This window comes from Protopterus annectens, chromosome 11.part0 (genome assembly GCF_019279795.1).
Source record: "Protopterus annectens isolate FY-2018-M chromosome 11.part0, PAN1.0, whole genome shotgun sequence".
Taxonomy (NCBI): domain Eukaryota; kingdom Metazoa; phylum Chordata; order Ceratodontiformes; family Protopteridae; genus Protopterus; species Protopterus annectens.
This window is the reverse complement of record NC_056745.1, coordinates 310,022,007-310,037,205: the sequence shown is the minus strand read 5'-3', so window position 1 is coordinate 310,037,205 and position 15,199 is coordinate 310,022,007. Positions and strand designations below refer to the sequence as shown.

General features: G+C 36.1%; 1 protein-coding gene across 1 annotated transcript in view; it reads right to left on the bottom strand.

Annotated features, from left to right (window-relative positions):
- Positions 1-15,199, bottom strand: part of CFAP54 (cilia and flagella associated protein 54) — a 2,749,537-nt gene that overhangs the window by 142,945 nt on the left and 2,591,393 nt on the right. The window contains exon 61 of the mRNA XM_044087198.1: positions 6,525-6,651. Coding sequence (XP_043943133.1) covers positions 6,525-6,651 — 127 coding nt within the window. The remainder of the gene's footprint in view (positions 1-6,524; positions 6,652-15,199) is intronic.

The window sequence follows — 15,199 nt, the reverse complement described above, 5'->3', positions numbered from 1 at the left end:
CTTACCCCATTTGTTCAAAACCTCCTCAAGAACAGGGTCAATGAAATGTCCAGGATACCCTCTCTCTAAAAACATCTCCCTTAAATGTTGAAACTCTATTATAACATCATCTTTCCTAGTGGTCATTCTAACAACTCTAATAGCTTGACCCTTAATAATACTCTTTTTCTTATGTGTAGGATGATGGCTGGTGTAGTACAAATAACTATTGCAGTAGGTATTTTTGCGGTAGATTTTGGAAATAACATTATCATGCCCTTTGATAATTTTAGTATCCAAAAAACTAATTTCTTGGGAATCAAACTGGTGAGTAAACTTTAAGTAATCTGTGGTTTGATTCAAGTAATGAACAAACTCAACAATCAATTCAAAAGGAATTCTGACAAAAAATTGGAATATTTTTAGAACTAATACCGAAATATATCATATATTGGGCCAACAACCTATTTTTTCTACTAAGGTTGGACCTAACATTAAGACAATATTGGAGAAGGATCACATTTTGAATAATACCAGGGTTAAGAGAGGGGGTAGTAAACCTTGCGGTAAATGTTCTTATTGCTGATATATTCTACAAGAAAATTTCATTACCCTTGATAATCAAAGTAAGAGTCATATTTTTTTAAAGAGTGGCAATTGTGATTCAAGCAAACTGGTATATATAGCTAAGTGCTGCTCCTGTTCTTCCTTTTATGTAGGTAAGACGGAGAGAAGACTGAAAAACAGGATATATGAACATCTATACGATATCAAAAATGAAAGAGACACCAGTGCACTGTATAAGCATAGTGTTACTTGTACTAATTTCAAGTGTCACAAGTTTGCTATATTAGAGTTTGTCACTATTGAAGCCAGAGGGGGAGACTGGCAAAATGTGTTGTATAAAAAGGAATTATTATGGCAACTGAGATTGGCTGCTGATTACCCCCCAGGGCTTAATGCCTATTCTTAAAGAAAAGGCTCGTTCAGTGTAGCAGCATTTTAAATAACATATAACTGTATACTAGTACATTTTTATTAAGAGTTTTTTTATTGAAAAGAGACACCATGTGCGTGTTTTTTCTTGTTGTATTTTTGTTTAAATAAGTTTTGATGAAACTGATGCTTTCTTTTTAAATAATTATGCATTTACATATTCATGAGGAGGGAATTTTCATTGATATGATTGGGCATTTTGAATTATTGATCAATTAGAATATATGTATTTAACCTTGGATTTTACTTGTCATTTTGTTCTGAAGAAGTCAAACTACTTGATGAAAGCGCTTAACCATTGTGGATTTTAACTACGTTTTACTACGTTTGTGGATGTGTTTTTTACAATAAATCATTTGTGGACTCGCAACATTGTGCTCTATTTTTTGGTTTGGTTACAATGGCATGTAGTTATATTCCACCTTAAACTGCTGTAATGGAGCTTAAGAAAATTCTGGGATAAATAATCAGTTTTCAGTAAGGAATATAGGTGGGGACTGGAATTTGATTTGCAGCAGTGAAGATGTGTTGGGGGCAGAAGAAAAAAATATAAGGAAGGAGGGTACATTTTTGAAAACATTTATGAAAATATTTGGCATGGAAGATGTGAATTCAGTAACAAGAGTTTGGGGTGAATTTGCCTATTATTCCCCAAGATATAAAAACTGGGCTAGGCTAGATAGAATTTACATTTCACAGGAACATGTGCATTTAATTGAAGGTCTTCATATGCACCCAATAAATATTTCAGATCATGCACCAATAATGACACAAATAAAAACACAGGGTAATGAATAAAAATGAGACACTGGCACTCTCCCATCTATGTGTTGAAAAGAAAGGAATTTAAGGAATGGGTAGTGGAGATTATTCAGGAGCTATTCGAAAAGATAGAAATTACTTCTGAAAAAATAGCTAGGGAATGGAATAATATTCAGGTGGAGTTTAAAAATAGGGTGGAAATAAAAGAAAGGGAGCTTTGGTTAAGTAGTAACAAGAATTATTTAGAGGGACTGACAAATGTTAAAGTATTCCAGGATAGGGGGAATCTCTCAGAACAAGAAGATTCTCAACGGAAGAATACTGAGAAGAAAATAAGGGATTATCTCAGTAATATGCATGAGTTTAGAAAGAGTGCTGTTATGCAACTATTTTTTGATAATAACACAAGAGAACAAAAACTTTTAGCGCAATGACTCAGGCAGCAGAAATTTCAAAGGGCTGTCGCCAAGCATAGGGAGCCTATAACATGGAAGGTAGTAAGAGAGCCTTTAGAGGTATTAGAATTTTTTCAGATATTATATAAAAGTCTGTATAAAGTAGAGAAATATGGAAATCAAGAAAAGATACAAATGGAAATGTTTATGGAAAAATTAAATATGCCGAGATTAGAGGTAGATGAGGCTTAATTACTAATGGTTAGGATAGCAGGAGATGAGTTTAAAATTGTGATGTATAACCAATCAACAGGAAAGTCTACAGGAATAAATGGTATTCCCGTGGAAGTTTGGAAGCTAGGAGGAAAAAAACGATAAAGCTCTGGAAGGTTTTGTTTAACAGTATTTTAGGAGGAGGAGGAGAAGTACCAACATCCTGGAAGAAAGCTGTGGTAGCTATAATATCTAAAGAGAGAGAAAAGATACATCAGATCCAGGCCTATTTCACATGATGATAAAGTGTTCATATCTATAATGTCTAAAAGGATGGCAAAAGTAACACTGAAACTGATAAACATGGATCAATGTGGTTTTGTGGAGGGGATGCAAACATCTGACAACATTAACAGAATGCTGAAGATTCAGAGGGAATCAGAATGTAAGAAAATACCATTGTTGTTGGTGGGTCTTGATGCAGAGAAAGCATTTGTCATAGTAAGCTGGGACTTTATGAGCAGGGCACAAGAAGCATTTGCATAGCCTGAAAAAAATATAAGGCTGATTAGGAGAATATATGAGGGGGTCAGAGGCAAAACTTAAAGTGCGTGGGGTCCTCTCTTATAATTTCAGCTTGAGCAGAGGAACCAGGAAGGGGTGTCCTCTTTCCCCTTTGTTATTTGCATTATATTTAGAACCATTGGTAAAGAAAATAAGGGAATCAGAAATTCAAGGATATAATTGTAAGGGTAGTCAGGAAAAGCAGACTCTGTTTGCAGATTATATCATTTCATACCTGACAAAACAAGAAAAAGCTGCAATACGAGAGACAGATTCACCGTAAACCAATGTTAGTAACAACGTAAAACCAGGGAGAAGAGAGTCCACTGACGCAGGTTGTAATCCAAGCCCTTTATTCACTACAAAGACTATCTTCACCCTGGTTTTATGTTAAAATGAGAAAGAGACATGATAGTGTTGTGGAACATTTTGAGACAGTTTCAAATCTTTTCTGGATACAAAATTAATGAAGATAAAACAAAGGCAATGGAGGTAAATTATGTACCTACATATGAATTGGTTCAGCATTATCCATATTTAAGGGAACATGACAAAATTAAACATTTAGAAGTATGGATTAAAAATTATTCTGGTGTGGCAGCTAAGGATATATGGAAAGAGACCAAACAAAAGATAATAAAAAAATGAGAAATGGAAGCTTTGTTATATGGATATGGATAGTAAGATAAAAGCAGTTAAAAATGTTTTTAGTCTCTTGTCTTATACACAGGTCTGGCATACTGTTATTAACCAGAACAGAAATTGCGGATAGCAATTAATTAAGAGCAGAAGGACTTTATCAGGGAGGGGAAGATGGCAAGAGTCACGTGGAATAAGGAACCAGTAGATCAGTGTGGATTGGGATTACACACATACCTCTAAACCTCACAGCACAAAAAGTCTGGACAAAGCCAGAAAAAATGAGGGGACAAAGGCCCAAAAATAGGGACACATTTTATATATTGCTCCTATAAACTTAGAAAGTTGATAGAATGACAGATCTGGCATCATTATATATTTTCTGAAGAATATAAAGTCTGAAACTCAAACTGTCTGTCATTATTTAGTATTATTTGTTGACTTCAGTCATCAATGATTTGCCAGAAAACCCCAGATTTTATGAGGAATAGAAGAAATCAGTGAAAATCTGGACAGTTGAGAGGTATGATTACATGATTTGAAAGGATATTTCAGAGGTACACAGTTAAGACTCCTATACACAGTACAGACAGAAAACTATAACTCAAATTACAAAATGATGATGATGAAACAGGTGGAAGCTCAATAAACAAGGAGACACTGGGATTTGGGATGCAGGCCTTTAAGGAGAATAACAATAATCATACAGAATATTATATCAATAAAGTAGCAGAAATTATTCTAAAAACTAAGCCAACCGGGAATGGAGAAAGGAGGTTCTGCCAATAGGGATGACTGCAATTAGGGATATAGACAACAGGCAAGAGGGGGCTGGAATTTACTGGAGAAAACTGGTAAAGGAACCAAGGTATTGGGAGCAAATAACTAGAGAGGGAAAGATGACAGAATGGGAAGATACTAAGAATTTATTTGGACTGCAAGTTACAGATTTCCTTCCCTGTCAAGGATTGGTATCAGCGTATAGGCAAACAGAAAGAAACAGAGGGGTCCTAAATGAAACATCAGCAATGGTAGAGTTTTTAGTAGAATCTAGAACAGAAACTGCCATTAAAAAATTAGTAGAGCATATACAATATTGCATGATAACTATAAGAATCAATCAGAGGAGGTTAATAAGCACTGGGAAGAGAGATTGGATAAGCAATTCACAAACTATCAATAGGAGGATATATGTATGTCTCTCAAATATGCAACAACATCTAGAAGATTTAGGATTTTTGCTTAGAAATGTTTACATAGATATTTTTATACCCCAAGTAGACTCACATAATTTTTCCTCAGGAAGATAGCAACTGCTGGAGGTGTGATTGGGAAGAGATAGGTAATTGGGAACATATTTTCTGGGAGTGTGGAGAGTTGGTGGACCTTAAGGATTCCCTCTGGGATGCATTGTCTTAGATGCTGGGTGGGCAGATTGGTGTGACAAGGGAGATGATTTTTCTGAGCTATGATACAGAATCGGAATTGCCTAGACATATTAAGGCCTTGCTGTGTCTAATTATGGTAGCTGCCAAAAAAAGCAATTACTAGAAAATGGACATCAAATTCTGAACCCACTATACTAGAAGTAGTGAGTATAATAGCAGAGATAAAACAACTGGAACTGAGATATTTAGAAAAAGGTAGGATCAAACTGCATATGTCAGTATGGGTTGTGATGTAAAAATGCTTGCAACTAGAAATGTGTCGGTGTGGATTGTTTTCATTTATATAGATTGCCTTTGTCGTACGTGATGGTTTAATAAAAATGTTTCTTGTTTAAAAAAGGCCTGGAACTGAACATTTCTTGTAGTGTTGCTTGTCTTATATGATATATAGCAGTATTTGTGAAGTCTAATGTTTGTAATGTGAACTTGTTAAAACAGTTTGATTGCTTTTATATAAATATAAATTTGCCTATGTCACAAGTGATAATTCAATAAAAGTGTTTAAAATAAAACAAGGGACACATGCTAAAACTGTTTATACGACAATCTCATGCTACCTACATTAGTACCTTTGCTGGTATGGAACCATCATTAGCTTTTGCAAGGATGAAAAAAATGTGGCATAAGAAATGGCCATGCTAATGTGGCTCAGCTACATAAAACCAAATGTGACTGTCCCCAAATCACCAGCAGAAGAAAACAAATAACATACAATGTTCACTTTATTTTTACAGAGAGCAAGCTGCCTACACCTCAAACTCCAGCTAATAAATTATTTCACCTTCAATGTTACACTAATGCCTTTCAAATATTCATGATTTTTACTCAAACTCTATGTTCCTAATATGGATTATTTTAGGAGACATAATGCTGGATTACAGTCAACAAATAATAATCAATACAGTTACAAGTACTTTTACTTCACAAGTTGCATAATTACTATATTCCTCTTTGTGAATTGATTTAAGCGAGTAGAAGGAATAATTAAGGAATGTCCGTTATCTGGGACATTTTACACTGATTATTTTTTTACGTTGTCCCTGATTCTGGAGGGAAAGTTAATGAGCTATGGTCACATTACTTCTGAAAAAGGGACTTTTTTTCTAGAAGCCAAATGCTTCCTTTCTCTGTGGTTGTGCGAACTCAGAATAAAAAAATGAATAAACAGTGTGGATGTGAGGGGATGGGAAGAACAAACAATAAATACAAGATGTAAGACATATGCTCTTCTCCAATCAGACAGGATAAATGGATTATTTTACTTGAAGATGCTGGCATTCTTTTTTTTAGGACAGTACAATATATGGTATGTTTTGCCGGTTTGCTTCAAACACTTAAGCCTTGACATTATAAAGTAGACCCTTACTGTAATGATGATGATGATATAAGTGATGCATAGACAGGAAATGGTAAGACAAGAACACATAATTATAAATACAAAATAATGACCAGGCAAGAGTGCACATTTCTCAATATTCTGGCATAACTATTTAAATATAAAGGATGGATCAAATTACAAACAACTTACCAATTCTTAGTTTTACTTCTGCCAGAAGAGTGATGTGTGGAAAATAAATATTTTTCAAAGGTCTCACTGGGCTTGCATGAGCAGTATCCAGGGCTTGAGTTGTCAGTACTTCCCCAAATGCTGAAAGCTGCAAGAAAAAAAAAAAAAAAATATATATATATATATATATATATATATATATATATATATATATATAAACTCTCACAAACCTATAAAAACATATCTGCAGTATGTGCCAATTGCGATTCTACAAATATTAGCAATTTTTCAAGGATAGTATCCAAAAATCATTAAATCAGTATAAATAAGCATGTCAATCATGTGTATTTACTTGTAGTTTGAATTGTTGTTGAACTGTATTACAAAAGGGTTAAAGAGACAAAGAATGGGACATGAACTCATAATAGGGTGATATAACTGACAAAGGAACCAACATTTGTTTGAGAGGGTATGCAGAAGGGCAATATATGTCAAAGAAAGAACTGAGAGGTTGGACTATGAGGAGACTGCAGATTTTAATTTCTTCTAGTTGATTTTAACACTTGTACGTTACAAACAATTTATGGAAAGACAAGCTTGTATAAACTATTCAGTAGATGGTGCATGATTAGACAATAAAATGAATTAAAATACATTTCAATACTTAAACAGATACAGGTATAGTCATAGACAAATAACTCAGTGTTTGCTGTGGTCAGCCACAAGACAGAAAATATTTTACAGATCTATCTTTTTATTTTTAACAGCACTGCTCACAGAAAATTTAAATATCTCTTAATAATGAAAAATCTAAATAATTCAATCAGTAAAACAAACATTAAATAAAAAAATAATTCTATCCACTTTGTTGCAATAATCATGTGGGCATAGTCAGTGAAATGTGACGGTAGCAAGTGTAGTCCTACAGCCCTCAGGACATGAGGTGTAGCACAATAATATTAGTCATACTGTAAAATGTTATGAGGCATGAAATGAGTTGCAAGCTTCAGGTCCAAATATATAAAACTGCCGAAGTTACACGAAGTTCTACTGCCACAGTAAACACAAGCTCATAATATGGAAATGTTTAGCATATTTGCACAGATTTTCAACATACCTTTTAAGAATATATGCATCATAAATAAAAGTAAGGAAATGTGTATATCTTGTTCCAGCATTAAATCTGTACAACAATCTGAAATATTCTTTATGGCTGCAAAAACTAATTTTGATCTGAAAATGTCCACTGTTAAAGTCATAAGTTTGTTGCAAGTAATGCAATTTTTGAGTGAAAATATGGAAAGTTTCAAAATAATACTGGCGACCCCTAACCAGGAAAAGCCGAAAGAAGAAGAAAAAGAGTATCATGTCTTGCACAACTGACCAATAGTGATTTTCTATGGGGGGAAGACTGATCATTGGCTAGTTGAAGCTCAAGCTACTGAAGCTTAAAACGTCAAGCTTCATCCACCAATTGGATAACCAATAGAGTTAAATGTATGTGTGCAAGGCAGAAGCAAATATTGACTGTTTTATTGAACAGTGGCAAAAAGGTGGCAGCAAATACATTCCTTTATTTTTCTTTTGATATGTCTTTCAGTAAAGCTGTTAATATGATAGATAAGACATTAGAAATAACAAAAAGCTGCTTAAAACAGACTATTTCATGCAAAAATATGTTTAATTTCTGCTTTAAGTTCTGCTGAGGCATTTTTTAATAACATCCAAGTCCCTGTAGATATTGATCCATTTTCTTTCTTTAAAGTCAAGGAGCTTTCTGTGGGAGCTGAGTGCAGAGTGTGGTTTGTTATCCTGGTCAGTCTATAAAATGGAATGTGTCTACTTTATTTGGTATATACAATATAAAATAAATAATGGGCATTATACTGACACATGGTAGTACTCTCCCTGAGTGCCTGTTTTGAAATACATATTGAAGGCTGTAGATGCATTTTCGAAATGAGGGTTAGTAGAAAATTTGTAATGAATACTATGTAATTAATGCAAAAGACTTGCACATCTGTTTCAAGTTCAGTATCAATGGGTTTAGTATATATGAGTCTATGCAAAACTAGATGGATGGCTAGAGATTTAATATGTGCATTACCTTAAAAATGAGAATACTAATCAGTATAGGAGATGTGTTTCTGTGGCCATTGCAGACAAGGGTTTGCAAAATTTTTTACTTAGAATACTATGAGCATAAAGCTGATGACTTTTAATTTAAGAAAAAAAAGTTTCATGTACTAAATGCAAGAGCATAAAATGTTTTGCTTTATGCATGTCTCTATATAGTCATTAGTAGCATTGATATAAATAAATATAGCACATAAACCAAAAAGACAATATGACTTTTTCGTATTGTTAATGAGGACAAGGTATTAGAGACAAAATGTGTGGTTCTGTTACTAAAAATTGTTTATGAAAGAAATGAGTCATTTAAAGAAAGAGATACATTTCATTTAAAATTAATGCAACTGTACATGTTTTTATTAACTGTTTTATTAATTATATATATCTTCATGAAGCTTCATGGGTGCTTATGCACTTTACTTGACTGGTGACTGTTAGGCATGAACATATTATGTTTATCTGTATTTTTAATATGTGCTCTCCTAACTGCAGTTTTTCAAGTCTGTCTAACACAGGATAACTATGCAATATTAGACATCATTCACTCTGTACTGAATATGTGACATCAAGAAAACAGAAGAGAAAGCAGTTCATACTGACATTATTCAAAGATTGTTTTCCTAGCTAGTATATGAAAATGGTCCAGGATGCATGGAATTGAACAATTTGCTTAGTTGATGCATTGTAATTTCACGTGCCTGGTCTTGGAAAGAGCACATGACAAGAACTCATAGGATACTTCTTTGTGATAAGGCCTAATATCACCACTTGCTCTCCATTTGTAAATAGTGTAGCTACCTCATAATAGATTGTCTTTAGTTATATGCTTATAAAAATATTTACATTTTCTGCTTTTAGAGAGTATTACTATGTCATGTGCCTTCCAACTATCCACATGAAAATGTTGCTTAATATCTGTATAGTAATAAAGTTTATGTTTTTATACAAGAATCCTCTGTCTATACTGATTATCCAGGAATGGCAAGCCTAGCCAGATTTGAAGGGGATATGAGACCTCAAAATGACCACAACAGCTATAGGAGGAATAGCAATTCATATCTGGTGAAATGACACTCAAGTTTTTCCAGACATAATGTATATTCTTTCATAAGTGCCTCTATGTTGTATAGAAACAGCCATGACTGTTATGGAGGATTGTCTGGGGCAGCAAGAGCTTATATTAACATGTGACTGAGATGGAAAAGTCTGAAAAATCTCAGGAAATTGAACTTTCTGGAACTTTTCCAAAACAGACACACATAAAATGGCCCATACTATCTTTAAACCAAAAGACAAGACAGACAAGTACAAAGACAAAGGGGAGTTTCAACTCATGATGTCAATTTGTATCCATATGTAGTATGGGTGGACATTACATATTTAACTGTCTACATGTAGGTCAGAAAGTAAAAATCTGTATGATATGATATCTGTTATGCCAAGATTTACTAACCAGGGAATACAAATCGACATTGGTATTGCAAATATTCTACCATGACTATCAGAGTTGGTTAATTTACTGCATGATAAGATTCCTGTATATATAAGGTGATAATAAAAGTAATTTGTAGTACATTAAGTTTTAAACTGTGATGTGTTTTTATGAATTTGAGTATCAAGGATAACAAATCCATAGTTTTTAAGAGCATGCACATAGTTACAAGTCTTTGAGCATTGGCTAAAAGTTGAGAACTGCATGTTGATCATGTCTTCTTCACAAGCTTTTGTAGCAGCATGAGTGAAGTAAAACATATCACAAATTAAGTGAACCTCTTGTTAGTGTTTGGCAAAACTAAGTAAGAAGGAGTTCAACTTAACTGATAATAGCTGAAATAAAATGAACTGTGCATCTGATATCTGAACTGTAAAATAGCTAAAGTAATATGTAAAACCATCTGCTATATTTCTTTGAGAAATATTTAAGATAATTCTTTAGTAACAATATAAGTTTCATGAAGGAATTAAATAAGATAAATAAAACTGTGATTCATAAGTTCTCAAAGTCTTTTTGAAGAATATAATAGAAACGCACTCCTGGAAATCATTTCCCTACATGGGTGTAATCCTCTCTATAGGGCCATGCATTGTTACTGCATAACAACCTATGGCTGTATATCACATGGCCTGAACAAGAACAGTGATGGCCTATAGACCCTGGTAAAAATGCCATATGATGTCTTCAGTAGCTACAGGGACTTTGTCCATTGCTTTATTGCAATCATCAGCATGAAACAAGAATTCCTAGATGACTTAGTTGTATATTTATAACACTAGATTAAAACAGATGTATCTAAATTGTGTCTGTTATACAGCAAAAAGTAATGTCAACTTTCAGAATGCTAATTCCAGAGAGTTTCTCCCTTAAACAAGTTTTGTAACCTTCATTCATTAGTCTACCACAGACATAGCACCTGTAACACAGGTGAGACTTTCTTTACATTTTTCTATTATGTATTTCTTATTTTTATGGGTCCATAGGTTTATAGGAGATTACTAGGCTAAAAGCTCAAGTGTCCTTACAAGCCTAGCAAGTTTTACCCAGATTTTACCCAATTTTCTATCTCTAGTGGAAAGATAACAAGGCAACAACAAACATACCATGGCAAAAACTTATAACTAAAAAAACAAAAAAATGCCCAGTCAGTATCAGACTAAGGTCTATTAGTGACTCAACATGACCACATAAAAGTTAGTGTTGAGTCACTAGTAGACCTTGGTCTGTTACTTTGGTCTGTTACTGACAGAAAGATAACAAGAGTCAGGAAGCAGGATTTTGACAATTTTTACAGAATGCCTCTGTCTATAACATGGGCGCCACACCAGGAGTGAATTTGCACTATCCCATCCGTTGGTCTAGATTGTGCTTGAAGATGGTCAAGGAAGGGCTCCGCTTCGCATGAATAGGAAGCCTCTTCCATAGGAGGGGCAATCTCTGGGACACACATCTGTTTCTTCAGCATGATCTATTTTAGATCAGGGTTAGATCTTTGAAGTGGGTAACCCTTGTGCAGTTAGGTTTACGAATATTTCCATCTGAGCTGAGTCAGAGACTACCTTGTACGTCAGGAACAGATTAACTCTTAGTAATCAGCAGGAAGCTGAATACAGTGACAGGGCTTTTAATCAGTCCTCATATGATGTATTGCTTATACCCTGTATTTTTTGGTGAGAAACCTTTGAGGTGCCTGGTAATGTATATGCCAAAGGGTGCATTGCACTTGATTATTGGTCTGATGAGGGCCAAGAACAGTGGTTCTATGACATCCTTAGATCTGGATGCCATGCCCTTACTTATAAAAGCTGAGTCACATAGAAGGATTTCCTCATCACCTTGGACACATGGTGGTCAAAGTTTACATTTCTTTTTATCTGAATATCTACATCTCTCACCACTGAGTCCACTCTTAGTGGGGTGCTATCAATGTTGCAGTTTGCAGGGGTATTTGATTTCCCAAAAGGTATTATTATGCACTTCATTGCATTTAGTTTGAGGCCATGGCTCTGCCAGCAATCATTAGTTTGCATCAGTCCTTTCTGTAGGATATCAACTTCGCTTGGGTGCAGTTATCAGCAAAGTTGGTCAGCCACAGGCCATCTAAATTTGCTTAACATCTAAGAAGTATATCCCAAACAGGAGGGGGTCCAGCACTGAGCCCTGTGGTACTCCATTGGTGACAGGCCTCTTGCTGGATGTGGATTCCCCCACTCTAACAATGTGTGTCCTATCCATGAGCCATTTGGATATCCATCTGGTGATGCAGAGGTTTATGTCCAATTTTGTGAGTTTATCTGCAATACCTAAGTGGGGTATTGTGTAAAATGCCTTGGCCAGGTCAAGGTACATGGTATGCACTATCTTACCCACATCCATGACCTTGGTATCCTTCTCAAAGAAGTACACTAGATTGAGCAGGCAGGACATGCCCTTGATGAAGCTGAACAGAGTTAAGTCTACAGTCTGGAGATTTCCTATGTCATTGTTAATCAGATCCATGATTATCCTTACCATAACCTTGCATATGAGGCTAGTCAGACTTATAGGTTGGCAGTTTCCTGGGTCAGTTGATGGTCCTCCATTGTGAAGAGTGATGACTATTGCTGTCCTTCACTCTACAGAGTCAAAGCTTGTCTTGAGACTGTGGTTGAATATAGATCTGAGTGGGTCTGCTAGGTCATATTTCAAGCTATGTAATAGACATCCTGGGATTTTGTCAGGGTCCACTGATGTCATGTTTCAAGCTTTAGACAGTACAGTGATGACCTGTTCTTTTGTGATAACTGGCAAAGGAATGGTTGGGGGGGGGGGTATTTCCTGGGGAGTGACCGGAGTTGAACAGGGGATGAAATCTGAGCTGAATTTATTGGCCAGCAGGTTTGTTATTTTTTCTAGCTGAGTATAGGCAGAGCCATCTACAGCCAACTCAGCAAATTGTTGGGTGTTTTCTTTAAAGCTTTGGACATAACTAAAAAAAGCTTTGTGGTTATCCTTTTTGGGAGGCTATTTTAGTGTTGTATTTAGCTTTTGAAGACTTGTCTAATTCCCTGATTTGCTTGTTGAGACTAATGAGGGATTTTCTTTTCTGTTATGCACCCTCCCACTTACTTCTAGACAGAAATTTATTTCTTCTGCTGTATAGTCTATTTGTGTCAGGAGTCCATCAGGATGGCTTGCTTTTCTGTCTAGACCTAGGTTTAGTTTGGTCAGACACTTCCGTTTCTGTGCAGTTGTTTAAGTGGTTGTACAGGGCATTCATGTACACTTCTGCATATGCCTCCTTGTTTTAGGGGTTATGGGGGAGCATAATATTACCTATGCTATCACTTAATAGAACGTAATATGCCTTGGAAAAATTCTTTAGGGTTTTAGTGTTTGATCGGTGTTTTATTGTTACATTTATTTCAAATGAGACTGATTTATGATCTGATCTTACCAATGAGGACATTACAGTGGGGGGGGGGTGCAACTCTTCCCCCATGTTTGTGGCTACTATGTCAAGGATATTTGAGCCCCTAGTGGGAGTGCAGACCAGCTAACCATCTTCTTCTATTCTCAACTACTGTAGCAGCTGCTGTGAATACTTTCTTCTTAATTTCTTTTAAAATTTGGAACAATTGTATAAAATATGTTGTCATATTTATACTCTGCCATGTATATCAACTTAATGACTTCATTTTTTGCATATGTTTTTTGCTTTGTACTTTTAGTATCCTTTGTAAGCTCTGGGGCTTTCCTCCCAGGCCTCCGCTGAAAATGGGCACTGTCCAGTTGGACTATCCTGGTAAACAAACATCAAATAAATAAATAAATTAGAAGTTATGTACTCACCATAACGTTCCATCTGAGTAGGTGTATTCATTTGTCTGCAACCTGTGGGTTATGGATCCGATATCGGATCCGAACCGGCATAGTTTTCCAGCTATGGATCCAAGCTCTCAGCTCCTCCCCTCACCCATAATGCCCTGCTCTACCCTCATGACCTCAGATCGAGTTTGCCAAAGCAACAATACCCTCAAAAGGGTAACAAGTAATATGCAGGAAACTGAAAGGCCAGGGGGATAGGAGGGCGGGATGGTTGCAGACAAATGAATACACCTACTCAGATGGAACGTTATGGTGAGTACATAACTTCTAAATCTGAAGTAGGATATTCATTTGTCTGCAACCTGTGGGACAGAGTCCCCAGCTACCTGAATCTTGGGCCATCATGGAAGGATATTCCGGAGCACCGGAGCCAAAGGATGCTCTACCCCTAGATGCAAGATCCAACTTATAGTGAGAAATAAATGTATGAGATGAAGCCCACGTGGCTGCTGCACAAATATCATCTAGAGGAATCCTAGCCTTGAAGGCTGCCGAGGTAGATACTGACCGGGTTGAATGGGCATGAACACCCTCCGGTGCGGGCCTTCCTGACGCTTGATAAGCCAATAAAATGCACTGTGAAATCCAGCGGGATAGAGAAACTTTGGAAATTGGCTTGCCCAAATTGAATTTTGCAAAGGAAATAAACAGCTGGTCGGATTGCCTATGACCAGCTGTCCTGTTGAGATAAAATCTTAGTTGCCTGTGAACATCTAGTGAGTGTAGCCTATATTCACCTTTGTTTTCATACTTAGGGAAGAAAACAGGGAGGTTAATGGATTGATTGATGTTTGCTTCAGAAGCGATTTTAGGAAGGAAGGACGGGTTGGTCCTGAGGGAGACACGGTCCGGATAAAAAACCAAGTAAGGAGGTTTAGCTGATAAAGCTTGAAGTTCAGAAACTCTCTTGGCTGATGTAATGGCTACCAAAAAGGCTGTCTTGTAAGACAAGAATTTGAGATCCACTGTAGCCGCGGGCTCGAAAGGGGGAGCGGTCAAGGCCTGTAGGACCAAAGAAAGGTCCCAAGGAGGAACTGCTTGCTTTATAGGGGGCCTGAGAAGGAAAGTACCCTTAAGAAAAGTTTTGCACAATTTGGCTGACATAAGAGGAAGAGACTCTTGACCAATGTGATAGTGAGAAATAGCCGCCAGTTGAACTTTGACTGTGGAACTGCTGGCACCATCATTAAAGAGAGAGGTT